Raw genomic sequence first — 16,378 nt, 5'->3', positions numbered from 1 at the left:
GATGGATAAAAGCCCTGGATAAACCAGATCTGCCCTGCAGGCCATATAATTGACAACCTGATAAATAAACAGAAGTCATAATTCATTCAAAAGAGAATTGTCACTCCCTATATTGCTAAAGGTTGATTATGTTGCATTTGGACACATTAGCATCCAAGGTGAGAGGGGAGGGCATAGTAGGCTAGCACAGTTTCCATATCCTGTAAAAAAATTGGACTGAATCAACTACCCACCTCTTCCCCATGTTCAGGGGGCTAGATTCATGCATGCATCCAAGGAGTCCTAACAGCTGAGCTCAGCTTGCAGGATGTGAGCCCTCAGGTAGCTGAGGTTGGGATTTAGGTCAAAGGGAAACACAGCTTGGAGCATAAAATGGGCAGAAGAAACTGAGTTTGGAGGATTGCAGTTTATGGCATGTGTCCTGTGTGCTCAATTGCTCTACCACCTTATCCTTGAAGCTGCAAGCAGGGAATTGGGCCTGGATTTAAAGGTCAGTTCTCCTACTTCTGTTCTTTTAAGCTGAAAGGGAATGATAAAGTGGCCTCCTTAAAGCTGCATTTTCAGCCTTGGGAATAAAGAAAATATTGTCCAGCCCTTTACAGTAGACTACATGCAGGAGCTTTTAAGATAGTGTGGAGCCTGAAGTAACCAGAGCTGAAGCTTAATTAGAGGTATGCATTTTCTGAGTTCAATTACCTTTTTTTCTAATAGGATCCTAAGGGCTAGTGGAGTTAGGCTCATAGCTTTTTTTAAAGGCTGAAAATGTGGTTTTAAAGAGCCAAATGGTCACACTGCACATACTGCATGAGCCAATTGTATCGTAGCCGTCCTACAATCAGCTTGGTTGTTTCCTCCCTTGGGGCTGCTATATGTTGCCTAAGGTGCAGACTGGTCCGTTGAAGCCAGATCTTTTGCTTCTGTGCAGAAAGTGAAAGATGGGATGGATAATATGCATCAGCTGTTCATTCAGACAAGGGCATGTTTTGTTTCCTTCCAAAGTAAGATTGTCTATAGCTTTAATAGTTTCATAACAGGTAGATGTCAGCAGATGAAACCTTCACTGTCACAGCACTTCCACAACAAAGAGAGGTTGCTGTTACTACATTTCTTCCTGTAATGCAGTTGCTGAAAGCACAGTCACTTAGACCCCCCCTCCCCTGGAAAATGTTCAAGATCCTAATTTCTCATACTGTGATGCTGAAGCATTATATCATTTCTTGGTTGATGATCACTGTTTTGTTTTCTTTCCAGGTTTGTAAACATTTATAAACAAACTGTTAAAATGACTTCAGGTCAGCAGTCAAATGTTCATTAAAGAATTAAAATAACAGTGGAACAACATGGAGACTGACCAAGAGAGAGATCTTGGGGTCATGGTAGATAACTCACTGAAAATGTCGAGACAGTGTGCGATTGCAATAAAAAAGGCCAACGCCATGCTGGGAATTATTAGAAAGGGAAATGAAAACAAATCAGCCAGTATCATAATGCCCCTGTATAAATCAATGGTGTGGCCTCATTTGGAGTACTGTATACTAGGCCTCAGATTCAGTGGGAGCTCACAGGAGCGCAGTTCTTGAACCTTTCTGAGAGTTCCTCCTCCTCCTCCTTCTGAGAGTTCCACCTCCTTGTCCATTGAATAATATGTGCAGCTGCATAACAATTCCTGGATGAGCTCCACCAACTATTTTTCTACAAAATGACTCCTGCTGTGTACAATTCTGGTCACCGCACCTCAAAAAAGATAGCATTGGAAAAAGTCCAGAAAAGGGCAACTAGAATGATTAAAGGGTTGGAACATTTTCCCTAAGAAGAAAGGTTAAAACGCTTGGGGCTGTTTAGCTTGGAGAAACGTTGACTGAGGGGTGAAATGATAGAGGTTTACAAGATTATGCATGGGATAGAGAAGGTAGAGAAAGAAGTACTTTTCTCCCTTTCTCACAATACAAGAACTCGTGGACATTCAATGAAATTGCTGAGCAGTTGTGCTAGAACTGATAAAAGGAAGTACTTCTTCACCCAAAGGGTGATTAACATGTGGAATTCACTGCCACAGGAGGTGCCGGTGGCTACAAGCATAGACAGCTTCAAGAGGGGATTGGATAAGCATATGGAGCAGAGGTCCATCAGTGGCTATTAGCCACAGCTTATTGTTGGAACTCTCTGTCTGGGGAAGTGATACTCTGTATTCTTGGTGCTTGGGGGGCACACAGTGGGAGGGCTTCTAGTGTCCTGGTCCCACTAGTGGACCTCCTAATGGCACTTGATATTTTTGGCCACTGTGTGACACAAAGTGTTGGACTGGATGGACCATTGGCCTGATCCAACGTGGCTTCTCTTATGTTCTTATGGTTTATTAGGGTCAGGTGCTGATTCAAAAGCATTATACAGAATTCTTTTTCAGACTGTACAAGGAAAAGCCCATAGGAAGTGGAAAGTAGATATTTCTGTGCGTGGGTATAATGCCCACTCTATCCTTATTTGTGGGAGAGGTCAGTCTTAAGATAGGAGAAGGTATAGCAGCGGTGTCAAACATGTGGCCTGGGGGCTGAAACAGGACCCCTGGAGGGCTCCTATCAGGCCCCCGAGCAACTGGCTGTCATCTGCTTCCTTCTCCCTCTCTTGCTTCCTTCTGCATCATAGCTTGTTTTGCCAGGCTTGCTCAATTGCACAGAAGCTACAGAGCAAAGCCTCTATTTTCTCCATTGGCTGAGGCTCCTCCCTTGGGGAGGAAGGGGGGAGGCAGAGCTTGCTTTGCCAGTCTCTTTCAATTACACAGCAGACCTACTCTCTTTCTTCTGTTGGCTGAGGCTCCTCCCCCTTCTGGTCCCCTGGGGAAGGAAGGAAAGAGCCAGAACTTCCTTTGCCGAGTTGCCTGGATCCCATGAGAGGAATACGAAGAAAGCACCTTTTAAGACCAACGAGCGCTAATATTTTAAGCATGTTTTATTTTAAGTTTTTTAAAAAATCTTTAATTGTGTTTGTGTTCTTTATAAAGTTTATTTCTCTACTAATTAATCTTAAATAGGTACACATATGGCCTGGCCTGACATGGCTCAGCCTGACAAGGTCTCATTTATGTCAGATCCAACCCTCATAACAAATGAGTTTGACACCCCTGGTATAGGAATGAGCACAAACTGGAAAAATGTGGTTCAGTTCGGTTCGTGGTTTATGGCTGAACCAGGAAGTTTGTTTACAAACCAAGCCAGGACATGGTTAATGGCCCTGCAAACCCCATTGAAAGGAATCACAGTCCTTTTAAACAGGGTTTGCAGAAAGCCCGAAAAACAGCTGATCAACAGGGAGCAGCCTGCTTCCCACCGCTCAGCTGTTTTGGGCTGTCTTGTGCAGTCGCTTTACAGCTCAGCTGTTCTTACAGTTTTCACAGCGAACAGAGTCCCTTTAAACCCCTGCATTCTGCTCTATCCATTAAGCACCATGAACTGCTTTAAAAGTTTGTGGAAGTTAATGATTGTAGCCCTGACCTGGATAGCCCAGGCAAGCCCAATCTTGTCAAATCTCAGAAACTAAGCAGGGTCGATTCTGGCAAATACTTGGATGGGAGGCCTCCTTGAAATACCAGCAGTCAGGAAGCCAGGAACAGGCTTTATTCCGGCATTTCTCTGAATACCTGCCAGGCCCCCAGTAGGGTCAGTCACCCAAATTCGCAGACCCACCCACCTACCCACAAATACAACAATTCCAGAAAGAGAGAGAGATCAAAAAAAGAAGCAGTTTGTGATTTTAGAATTCTGTCAAAAAAAGTTCTTCCTCAACTTTGATAGAGTTTGAAGTAGTTGGCAGTTTCTCTCAGACATACCACTGAGCCTGAGAATATTAGGGGTTGCTGTTTGAAGAAAAACAAATAAGATTAATGGCTTAGAATTTTGATAAAGTGGACAGAATTACAGACAAAAATGCTATAAAGTCATAATGTGCAATGTTCAACCTATCCCAATATGGACAGCTGCCTGTGACACTTTTAATTCCTGTTTATTATGAACAAAGACAACTGTGGAAAACAGAAAGAACACCTGTCTTAAAACCATGTAAAAACACAAGTCCTTTTTTTTTTGCAGTTTTGACATATGTGTAGAGTTGGCATCTACACAGGATTTTTCTAAATGAAAGCTGGCAAAGCCTGACAAGATTGTAAACGTTGGTTGCCCTGTGTTCCCCCTGTTGGTGTTGGGATGCATCTGTTCTAACTTATCAGCTGGTTGCAGGCAAAGTTCTCCAGTTTCAACAACATGGCAGGTGGAAGGGGCTTGCAAAAGAGCAGATTTCACAGAGGAGGAAGAAAGTGGTGCTTAAAATAGAAAGGTAAAATAACAGGCTGTGTGTTGGTTGCCTTCATTTATTGCAGTTTAATTGTGACTCTTGCGTGTGTGTGCCATCAAGTTGTAGCCTATTTATGGTGACTCTATAGGGTTTTCAAGGCAAGTGATTAAGCAAAAATTTTTTGCCATTGCCTTCGTCTGCAAAGTTTTTGGTAGTCTCTCATCCAAGGACCAACCATTCTTAACTTCTGAGATGTGACTAGACCAGTCTACACTTCTCCATTCCACATCCTGGTATACTTAGGTGCAGGGGTTGTTTTGTAGAAAAATAGGTGGTGGAGCTCATCCAGGGATTGTTATGCAGCTGCACCTACTATTCAATGGACAAGGTGGGGAGGAGGAGGGGGAACCATCAAAAAGGTTCAGGAGCTGCACTTCTTTGAGCTCCTGCTGAATTCAAGCCTTGCTTAGGTGATTTCTGTAGAGATCCAGATGTTGCACCAAAAACACTTAGCTTTGACATTACAAAATAGGATGCTAAGCTATACAGTTGTTAGGGAAAATACTGCATGCTCACATCCTCTCACCCAGCTGGTTCAGTTCAGTTTTCTGATATCTCCAGTTAAAGGATGTGACAAGAGAAGTGAAGGATCCCCACAAGATGGTGACGAGACGAGAGCCCGGGTGCTAGGGCTCTTGCAAATTGAGTAGCTTTTGCAACAACATGCTACTAATAAATAACAACACCATGAGAAACAGCGATACCACTAAGAAGCGGCTGGAATTGACTCACATTAGGCGGCGGTAGCTTCTCGCCTTCGAGACAAACAGATTGAGAGTGCTGCTGCCAACCGGGCCCGATGCTAGTGTGGAGGTTGGGAGCAGCCACAGGTTGGAGTGTGGCGCAGCGAGAATGCAGGTGGCGGCGAAACGCAGCACGGTGTGGCTGGCGACTGCTGTGAGCGGAGCACAGCTTTACACAGGCGACGCGGGCTGGAGCGGTGGATCATCTTCTTCCCAGGGCACTCTACCTCCATGGGCACCCCCAGCTACCATCTCTGTGGGCGCTGCTGGGGCGCAGCTAAATTGACGGCTGGGAGCCCCATGACCACGAGGCCCTTTACGGGGCTCGAGTGGCGTGTGGAGGCCTGGTGCGTTGAGCTGTAGGGGGTGCATTGTGACCCAAGGCGATGGCGGTGGAACCTGTGGTTATCCTCTGACTGGGAGTCAAAAGGGCCTAACCCGGACGGTAAGGGAGGATACAGGGGAGGTCTTCCCCCCCCCCCGGGTCGCCTGAGCTGTTCGGGGTCCATTGGGCCCTAGACAGTCACTGCTGCACTTTAATGAACTGTGTTGAGACTGCACTTTACGAACATTTATGAGCACCTGCACTTTAAGAAGGGCACTTTAATACCTATCACTCCTAATTTATAACCTTAACCTCCATCCTCCACTGTTTGAATGTTTTATACTGCTGGCCACTAAATTGATTGGAATTTATTACTAGTTATTTAATTAGAATATTATTTAATTGTTTAGCATTGATGAAATTTAGATATTTATATTTTTTAGCAAATTAATTGTTGGGTTGATTGAAATTGGGTTTTTTTTATCTATTAATATGCTACTGAGACAATTAAATATTTTGGCTAATCAATTAGTGGGGAGTTTTTAGGGTTGAGATTTTTAAATTAAATTTGATTAATTGGAATATTATTTAATTGTTTAGCGTTGATGAAATTTAAATATTTATATTTTTTAGCAAATTAATTGTTGGGTTGATTGAAATTGGTTTTTTTTATCTATTATGCTACTGAGGAAATTAAATATTTTGGCTAATCAATTAGTGGGGAGTTTTTAGGGTTGGGATTTTTAAATTAAATTATTGATTAAATTAGTGAGCCAGCCAATTTGGGGATAGGAAGTGGGGGGGGGGGCTGAAGTTTTTAAGATCTTATAGGAAGGGGGTAGGTGTGTCTCCGTGCTAGCGAAGGCCACACCGGATGCAGGTGTGGATGCCGAACCTGGGGATTCCAGTACTCCTGGGGAGGGGAAGGTATGACGGTGGGAGCAGACAGAGTTATAAGGGAAGGAGTGCTCGACCTCTTTCCAGCCTGCGTCCCATCCCGATGGTGACAGGTAGGGGGACCAGGAGGAATAGCCCGCCTCTGTCATTGGTGTTATGTAACGACAGGTCCATAAATAATAAAACCTCGATCCATAGGGAGTTCCTGCTTAAGCAGGACATGGACCTGGCTTGCGTGACCGAGACCTGGGTGCAAGATGGGGAGATGATAGCTCTCTTCCAGATGACTCCCCCGGGTTACTCGGTCTTTTACCAATCATGGACTAGCGGGCGGGGGGGAGGGGTGGTGCTATTCATACGGGAGGATTACTCCTTCCGGGTTCTCCTGGCCCCAACGATCAATGGTATAGAATGTGCTGGTCTGGCGTGGATGTGGGGGAGGGGTTGGTGATTTGGCTGGTGTATCGTCCGCCTAACGCACCAGTCAGCGCCTTACCATCCCTGATGGAGGCCGTGGCAGGCTGGGTGTTGGAATACCCAAGGCTTGTGATCCTGGGTGATTTCAATGTCCATGCCGATGACGCGGCTTCCAGTCAGGCAATGGGCCTAGTGTCTTCCATGGTGACACTGGGACTCTCCCAATTTGTTTCCTCTCCCACTCATCAGGTAGGACACATGATAGATTTGGTCTTTGCGGCCGGGGTTTGGTGGACGGTATTACCGCTGAGGCTGTGCCATGGTCGGACCATTTTGTCCTCAAGGCTTGTGTGAATGCACCGCCCCAACCCTGTATGGGCGTAGAGCCTATTTTGGCTCACCCGCGGAGTCTGATGGACCCTGAGCAGTTCCAAATGGCTTTGCGGGATCCCTGGTCCCCTGGCGATTCCCTTGATGACCTGGTTGAGATTTGGCATGACCAACTATCCAGGGCCATCAATGAGATCGTACCCCGACGCCCTCTGCACCCTCATGTTAAGCTGGCTCCATGGTACACCCTTGAGCTACGACAGCTGAAACTAGGGCTCAGACAGCTAGAGAGGCAGAGGCGGCATACTTGTGACGAAGCGATGAGAACATCTTATAGAACGTTCATGAGGTCTTATGAGATGGCAGTTAAAGCCACAAAGGACTACTTTGCAGCTAAGATTGCATCTGCAAATTTGCGCCCGACACAATTATTTAGGATAATGGGAACCTTACAACACTGCCTCAAGGCAGACCAAATGTGAGAGAATTAGAGATTGGCTGCGAGGCTTTTGCGAATTTTTTTGCAGACAAAATCACGTTGCTCCGCCAGGACCTTCCCGCCACATTGGATACAGTGCAAGAACTTGAGGCTCTATGTCTGTCTTCTGGTTCAGTTCTGGATCACTTTGACACATTTAGCCTGGGGGAAGTTGACGGAATTCTCTCTACTGTACGCCCAACAACTTGTGATCTGGACCCATGTCCCTCTTGGCTGATTAAATCTTGCCAGAGGGAACTTAGATGTCCTATTCGGGACATGGTAAATAGATCCCTCTCAGAGGGGCGTTTTCCAACACCTCTTGAAAGAGGTTATGGTTCGCCCTCTCCTGAAAAAGAGTACAGCAGATCCAGCCAAATTGGCAAATTATCGACCGGTCTCAAATTTACCATTTTTGGGTAAAATTATTGAGAGGGCAGTAGTGTTACAGTTGCAGGGTTTTCTGGATGACGCTTCCATCTTAGATCCTTACCAGTCCGGCTTTCGCCTGGGTCATGGGACGGAGACAGTGCTGGTCGCTTTGGTAGATGACCTCCAGCGGTATCTGGATCGAGGCGGCGTGGCAATGCTAATGTTGTTAGATCTGTCGGCTGCATTCGACACGGTCGACCATCAGTTACTGACATGCCAGCTTGCCGACGCAGGGATCAGGGGGCTGGCCTTACAGTGGCTTTCCTCCTTCCTTGATGGACGGGGACAAAGGGTGGCAATTGGGGGAGAGCTGTCCCAGAGGCACTCACTAGATTGTGAGGTGCCACAAGGGGCAGTCCTCTCTCCGATGTTATTTAACATCTACATGCGCCCCCTTGCCCAGATTTCCCGGAGGTATGGGCTTGGGTGTCATCAATATGCAGATGACACCCAGCTCTATCTACTAATGGACGGTCAGCCTGACTGTGTCCCACAGAATCTGGACCTAGCATTGCAAGCCGTGGCAGGTTGGCTCAGGCTGAGGTTGAAGCTGAATCCAACGAAGACGGAGGTCCTTTGCTTCAGTCGTGGCACTCTAGGAAGAGAAATCCCCCTCTCAGTCTTTGATGGTGTGTCACTGAAAGCGGCACAGAGAGTCAAGAGCTTGGGAGTTCTACTGGAACCTTTATTGTTAATGGAGGCTCAGATAGGGGCCACTGCCAAATCCGCGTTTTTCCATCTGAGACGAGCGAGGCAGTTAGCTCCCTTCCTGGAGCGTCATGACTTAGCAACAGTGATCCATGCAACGGTCACCTCAAGACAGGATTACTGTAATGCCCTCTACATGGGGCTGCCTTTGTGCCGAACCCGGAAGCTGCAGCTGGTGCAGAACGCGGTGGCTAGGCTGTTACTAGGGCTCCCGAAGTAGGAGCACGTACAGCTGTGCAAGTTCACTGGCTGCCAGTTGTATATTGGGTTTGTTGCAAAGTGCTGGTTATTACCTTTAAAGTCCTATATAAATAAAATGTATTATTATTATTATTATTATTATGCTTTGGTAATGTTCAAATTTGACTACTGTGATGTCCTTTATGTTAGGGTGTTTGGAAACTTCAGCTGGTACAGAATTCAACTTCAACAATGTTACAGGGCTCATGTATTACCCCCATTTTACATCAATTGCACTAGCTTCCTGTTTGTTTCTCAGCCCAATTCATAGTAATGGTGTTGAACTTTAAAGCCCTAAATTGCCTTGGTTCAGGGTTTCTGAGGGATTGTATTTTCTCTTATGTACCTTCCTGTTGTCTCAAATGAATTGTGCCCTTCTCTACGTGCCTGTCCACAGTAAGGTAAGATTAGTGGGTATGCAGGAAGGGGTTTTCACAGCTGTAGGTTGTGGTCTCTGGAACTGCCTGCCACTCCCTTGTTGTTGGCCTTCTGAAAGATGATGACCACAGCTCTTTTCTGGAGAGCTTGTGTGGGCTGAACCCAGCTTTGGTTCTTTCATTGCCAAGACATGATTATGTGTTTTCCGCATTTGCTGCTCTTATTTTAATAGTTGGCCTGTTGGATTTGTCTGTTTTTACAGCTACTTTTGCATATTTTATGATCAGAAGGTTCAGTGCTGTGAGCTGCTGTTATCACAGCATCAGCTAAAAACTCTGCAAGAGATACAGCAGTTCCTGTAGTGTTGCATCATCAAAGTAATTAAGCCCCACATTTCTAAAAGACCCAAACACCACACAGGAAGAGTTCTCAGTGCTGAGTGCATGTGCATCTTTACTGGGCTATTTAAAGCCAGGTAGGCAGAGGAGAAAAGAGGAGTGGTCATGACAGCAGGTGGCTGAGAAGTTTGTCACAGGCAGGAAAAGTTTACTGCCTTCCTTCCCCCTCTGAAATCCTTGATGCTGTGCTGGTAGAAGAGTGGATGCCAGAATGATCCTGGCCCATTTCTAACATAGATTGGTCAGAACAATCACCTGGTACCCAGAGGGAGGACATCACAACATGAATGGGTGGTAGTGTGGCTTAGTAGTAGAACATTTTGTTTGCCTGCAGAAAGTCCCAAGTTCAATCCTTGGCATCTTCAGTTAAAGGGGTTAGGTAGCAGATGATGCAAAATACCGAGATTTGAGGCCCTGGAGAACCACCAGCAGCCAGACTGGATAATACTAAACTTGATAGACCATTGATCTGACTCACTATGATACAGCTCCATGTCTTCATGAATTTGATAGCGACAGGAGCCACCACCTCTTGCTCTTTGTACAGTGTGAGAGGAGCCATCTCTGCCATCTGCTCTACTGTACCAATACATTAATGGGTAGGTGATGCGGTTCTTTGTACAACATCTTGTGAAAGCTTCCCCTGCATGCACATGTGTGCGCACACACACACACACTAATCTTTAGCTGACCCTGAGGATGTGTTTTCTTGGCTGAAGATACAGAAAGGTGTATAAAACATTCATGTTTGATACCTTTGAAGATAATCTCTGTAGTTGGCCCCAGGTTGACCCTCACATGCCTTTTGCTGCCACCAACCCACTGCTTTAGAAAGTCTACAGCATTTGGTATTGGGGGATCTCCTTTTCCTCTCCATATATTAGTTCTGTCAGATCATTATAATGTTACAACTAATCCCTCCCAATCCCATCATGTTGGATGTGACAGATTCATTCCTATCTGTAATCTTGTTTTCTCCTATGACTCACCTTTGCAAAGCTAAAGGCCCCACCTTTGCTGTTAATTACCAGAAGAAAAAAAATAGTTGCTATGGTTTAGTAAAATATGTAGCACAGAGGGAAGCAAGCAGGTGTCAGATTGTTGGATTCTTTGTTTAATAGAGGAGCACATGGTAGATGGAGAAATGGCCAGATGAAGCTCACCAGCCAAGTGTTTTGTTCTTTACAGAGTGGGACCAAACTATTAATTTAATTCCTTACTTATTCTCAGCAAAAATCTGCATGTGGTCAAATTCTGGTGTTGTTTTTCAGATGAAAAATTGGTTTAGAATTATGGAAGCTTTAATTAGCATTTATAAACTTAAAAACCATTAGCTGGTGCTGTGTTATGTTAAAGAGGGAGTGCTGGTCAGAAATCCTGAGATCAGTGTTTTCTTCTTGTGGAGGCGACTGATTATTTTTCAGTTACAAAATGTAGTAGGTCTAACAGAAACGATGAAATTGCTTGCACAATGTTGCTAAACCAAGATCTAATACCTCCTTTGGTAACAGAACCTCTAAACCCACAAATCTTGAAGATTCTCCTGAATATTTGTGTAAAGTTATAGCTTCATTTTATACTTGACTCAGCGGTATATTTGCATCGGATGAGATGAGTTCTGATTCATGAAAGTTTATTCTAGAATGCATGTTGTTAATCTTTTAAGGAGCCCATATACTCCTGTTTTATTCCAATATGCTTTTGCTTTCCTTTGCTAAGCATTATGTTACTTTTTCTACAGGGACACCCCTACCCGGTGGCAGCCTTTACCAGGGACTAAAGCAGCCATGCTAGTCAAAGTCAACAGTCTGAGACAAGTGAATTCTTCCTCAAGCAATTCACTTCAGATGCAGGGCAGTGCAGAAGCCAGCAGCCAGAAATCTCTACTTCCAAAACCAGTTCTTTATGCCCAGCCTCAGTCTACAGCCCCGAACCCATCTGCTCAAAAACCAGCAGCTCCAGTAGAGACAAAGCAGTCAATGCAAATTAAGAAGACCGAGAATGGAGGATTTTGTTTAGTGTTAACAAATGAGCTCCCTTATCAGGCTCCTTTGAGAAATCAGAGTCGAGCATCACAGCCTGCATCTCCCAAATATGCTACTCCAGCACCGATCTATGATGAGCCATCGATTGATTCACCAATTTATGATGAGCCCCCTGTAGATATGGACACGGGCAGTGGAAATGTGAAGGGGACAACTCCACAAATAACACCAAGCAATAGCTTAAATAAGAACCCTCAGCAAATTAAACTGTTACAACATCCAAGTATGCAGCAACTCCAAGCTGGAAAAAAACATGTGAGAAATCCTTCTACAACAGAATACAGCCCTGTTGGAAGAGAATATATTAAACACATGGTCAACATCGACCAATCTTCCAAAAGTCCTCACTCTACAGGAGCAGTAGTTGATGGTGTTGCTAAACCACAGCTAGGACAGCTGATTTCCAGAGATAGCTTTAAACACTCTTGGAAAATCCTGGAAGCTAATGTTCTTAAAAATATGGAGGCCCACCATAGTCGGCAGAACAGTCTTCAGACTCAAGATTACCCTACGGTTGTAAGTCAGCAAGATTCTGGCTACTCAACAGGGCCTTCTCCAAGCCTGAGAAAGAGAAAAGGGAGACGGCAAGCTCCAGGCCAGGGAAGGCCTGGATCTGTGGGCAGCAGCAGTGAACTGAATGCTCTGAATAATAAGCTGATTGCCGAGATGCGTGCTGTGGTGAACAGATCTGCCGCTTGCAGAGGGAGCAAAGGGAGCCTAGATGCAGAAATGCTGGAAAATGCTAATCTCCCCGAGGGAAATAAAATTAAATTTCAATCAGACCGCTTGAAAAAATGTAATAGTAGGAACTCAAGAGATGACGTGACCTCTAGTAACAGGTCACTGTATAGACCTAGAATAAACAGTAGAGGGAGCCTCTCAAATGATCCAGCGATACAGCAAGACACTGTGAGGCAGAAGAGAACATATGAAAAAATGGATTCTTTAGAAAAGAATATGGCCAGTCAGACAAACCTTTCTTCATCGGACACAGCACAGATATCACCCCAGGTATTTACTAATAATCAAGATATCTCAATGTGGCCAAATCTGTAGATACTTACTGGGAGAGTTAAAATGCTCCACAATGACAAACTAGTGCCTGTAGCTATAAGAAACATGCCCTCAGTGATATTGGTAGCCTTCCAGCCTTGATTTCTGTCAGAAAAAAGCACACAGAAAAAGCAGAGCCTTTTCCAGGGCTGTCTTGACCTTTAAAGGAGAACTTGTTGCAGTCAGGCCCGGTTGCTTGCTACTGTTGAACAGTAGCCGCTCCATGAAAGCCTGTGTGGTATAGTAGCTAGAGTTTCAAACTAGGATTAGGGAGACCTTTAAGTCCCCATTGTGGAGATGAGGAGGGGGGCAGATAAAAGGTAGGTTGGTGCATGGGTGTGAAGGAGAAAAGGAAGCAAGGGAAGGTATGGACACGAGGGTTGTCAGGAGGATAGAAAGAGGAAATTGTGTGGTGGGGATACAGGAGAAAAAGATACCCCACACAAGTCCTTGCAGGTTCCCCACCATTCACCTGGGCCTGGCCAAGTGGCCAGCACTGAGCAACTCAGCCAGACTTTTCCCAGGGAGAGACTTCCAAGCAGGGCCAGATCTACATATTTTTTGAGTGGGGGCAAAACAAAAAAATGGGAGGCAGGTGATCTGCCCCCCCCCCATTTAAACACCCCTGGTGGGGAGGGTAGTCTGGGGCTGCCTTTGGGGAGATTGCAAAGGCAAGTGATCTGCCTCACCCTCCCCATTTAAACACCCCGTTGGGTGTTTACATGGGGAGGGAAGCCCAGGTGCTGCCTTTGCCATCTGCCCGCCTTGCAGGAAGATGGCAAAGGCAGGTGATCTGCCTCCCCCTCCCCACATAAACACCCCGTCAGGTGTTTAAATGAGGAAGGAAGTCCAGGGGGTTTGCCTTTGCCACCTTGCGGGGAGATTGCAAAGGCAGAGAGGCGGTGAAAGGAGCTGATCTGCCTCCCTCCCCATTTAAAGACCCTGCTGGCCAGAGGGAGGCAGATTGGCTCTTTTTACCTCCTCTCTGCAAGGTGGAGAGGCAGAGAAACCAGCCCCACACCCCTGATCTGCGTCCCTCCAAATGGGAAGGAAGGCAGATCAGGGATGCGGGGCAGGTTTCCCCGCCTCTCCGCCTTGCAGGGAGGAGATGAAAAGAGCCAATCTACCTTTCTCTGGCCGGCAGGGTTTTTAAATGGGGAGGGAGGCAGATTGACTTCTTTCACTGCCTCTCCGCCTTGCAGCTGATCTGCAGGACTGCTGGCTTGCTCCCCTCACCTGCCCTCCCGGGAGTGCCCAATTCAGCACCCACTGCCCCCCCCCAGATTAGCCCTGCTTCCAAGAATATGGAAGGAGTAGAATAGGGTATATGCTTCAAAATTTAATTACTTGTAAGCTATACAAATATTACCTTTTGAGCTGGAGTTTGTAGAACAGTCCTAGCACTATGGGAAAGGGCAGCCTATAAATCTACAGAAATTAATAAATAATAAATAGCACAGGGAAGCTGGGGGGAAGCACTGTTATAGAGAATCAACAAAACCTTCTACAAGCCAGCGATGAATTATATGCCATTTCATCCATATTGTTTCAATCAAGATGTCTCATCTATTGCAATAGCTGTTGATTGGAAAGGTTTCTTGTCAATTTTATTATCTCTTGACTCTTCCCCACCCCCACCGCCGAACTCAGTTTGAACTCTCTAAACCAGAAGGCCAGGCTAATTCATATTAACTAATGCTATTAGTTTTTCTAATTGTTTTTATTATAATGCTGCTACTATTTATACTTCCAAAGAAAGCTCTGTATCTTTCAAATTATTTTTTAAAATACACCTACAATATTTTAGCTCACAGTAGAAATTGGAATGAATAAAAGTTCCCTACTAAAGGACATACAAAGAAAAGCTACACATTAATACAAAAAAAAATCACAGATTGTGATTATAATTTAAGCATGAACTAGCAATACTGAACACTAATATTTCTCATGATCCATTCCTATATCATGCACTGAGATGGCATCTACTGGGGCTCAGCAAAAGAATAATTTCAGCAGCACAAAGGGTCATCTTTTCCCCTTGTGACAATATTAGGATCCAAGTCTGTTGCACATCTGTCCCTAGTTGTCCCTTTTTGGTAGAGTTATGCCACACAGAGTCATTGTACCATGTAGAAAGCAAGGCAGAGGAAATAAAATTATGGATAATAGAACTGTGTAGGTTTTATACTGTTTTGTTTACTACAAAGTCAGATATGTAAGGAAGCCACTATTTAAGGAAAAACTAGAACATGAGTCCCCTTAGAAAAAGCATGAAGGATGGATTCGGGTTGAGTTCCAGAGACTGTGGGACAAGAAGAATAAACAGGTATTGGTTTAATAAATAAAAAGGAGCTAGAGATTGGATTTCCTAACAGATATATAAATGTTCTTTGCTCCATTGGAGGCACAGGAGGTAATTAGTGAGCTGTTCTGCTTAGGGGGGCGGGGAGGAAATGGGCAGCTAAAGTTTTTTTTCCCACAATCTCTTCTTTGTTCTCCATTGCAGAGTGGAGCAACAGAGTCAGATTCCCAGCAAGAGAATAATGACCAGTCTGGCACAAACATGGGGTATCAGTTTCCCTTCCACACCATACGGAAGCCCATCTCTCAAATCAGCATGGCAGACTGGGCTTCCAAAAATTTGAATATGCACACTCAGGGTATCTTTCGCCGAAGGCTCTCTATTGCCAACATGCTCTCCTGGAATGGTGGATCCATCAAAAAACCAATGCTCATCACCAGTGACCACACAATCAAAAAGGAAGCTTGTGAACTATTTAAACTGGTACAAATTTACATGGGTGACCGGCAGGCCAGGATGGACAGAGACTATGTGGCCTTGATCACTGTCACCAAATGCTGGAGCATTCAAGGCTTACGGGATGAACTGTACATACAGCTAATCAGACAGACAACAGACAATATGTGCTATCGAAGTTTGGCATGGGGCTGGGAACTCATGGCCATCAGTCTGGCCTTTTTTTCTCCATCTCCCAAATTCCAGTCATACCTGGAAGGTTACATCTATCGCCATCTCAGCCCGGTTAATGATGAAAATAGTAAGTGCTTCATTTCTGTGGGTTTCTTTGCCCTACATGCCTAAAATGCATTATACTACAATAACAAATACAGATTAGCAGAGATCCTGCATAGCAAAGCTAGGTTCTGCTTCCATTTCCTGGTCTGGACAAAATAAATGTAATAATTTTTCCTACCAGCATGACTACTCACAATGAAAATTCAATCTGTTTTATTATTACTGTAAAATACTGTGTTCCACAAGTGAGGAGTAGTTTTAATAGGCCCTGGTTAAGGTAATGATCGTATTACGTTCTGACAGTAAATGTTTATTTGATTGATTTATTTGACTAATTAAAAGCTTATTCAGCCATTTTCCCGATAGGGACTCAAAGTGGCTTACAGAAAAAAGAATATATGTTAAATGACAAAAACTTTATATGTTAAATGACAAAAACAGCTTATAAATGTGTAATAAGAATTATAATTTAAAGCAACCAGTCAAACCAGTTAACAAACATTAAAAACTCTCAACTGCCATCAGAAGTCCACCTAAAAAGTTATATTCTTTA

The 16,378-nt window shown here is 44.7% G+C and overlaps 1 protein-coding gene across 1 annotated transcript in view; it reads left to right on the top strand.

The window, feature by feature from the left end:
* The window catches only part of LOC132566227 (rho GTPase-activating protein 39-like), a 118,254-nt gene that overhangs the window by 89,838 nt on the left and 12,038 nt on the right, over positions 1-16,378 (top strand). The window contains exons 3-4 of the mRNA XM_060231031.1: positions 11,432-12,746; positions 15,295-15,847. Coding sequence (XP_060087014.1) covers positions 11,432-12,746; positions 15,295-15,847 — 1,868 coding nt within the window. The remainder of the gene's footprint in view (positions 1-11,431; positions 12,747-15,294; positions 15,848-16,378) is intronic.

The sequence above is a fragment of the Heteronotia binoei genome, chromosome 2 (genome assembly GCF_032191835.1).
Source record: "Heteronotia binoei isolate CCM8104 ecotype False Entrance Well chromosome 2, APGP_CSIRO_Hbin_v1, whole genome shotgun sequence".
NCBI lineage: Eukaryota > Metazoa > Chordata > Lepidosauria > Squamata > Gekkonidae > Heteronotia > Heteronotia binoei.
This window is presented reverse-complemented; position numbering and strand designations above follow the sequence as displayed.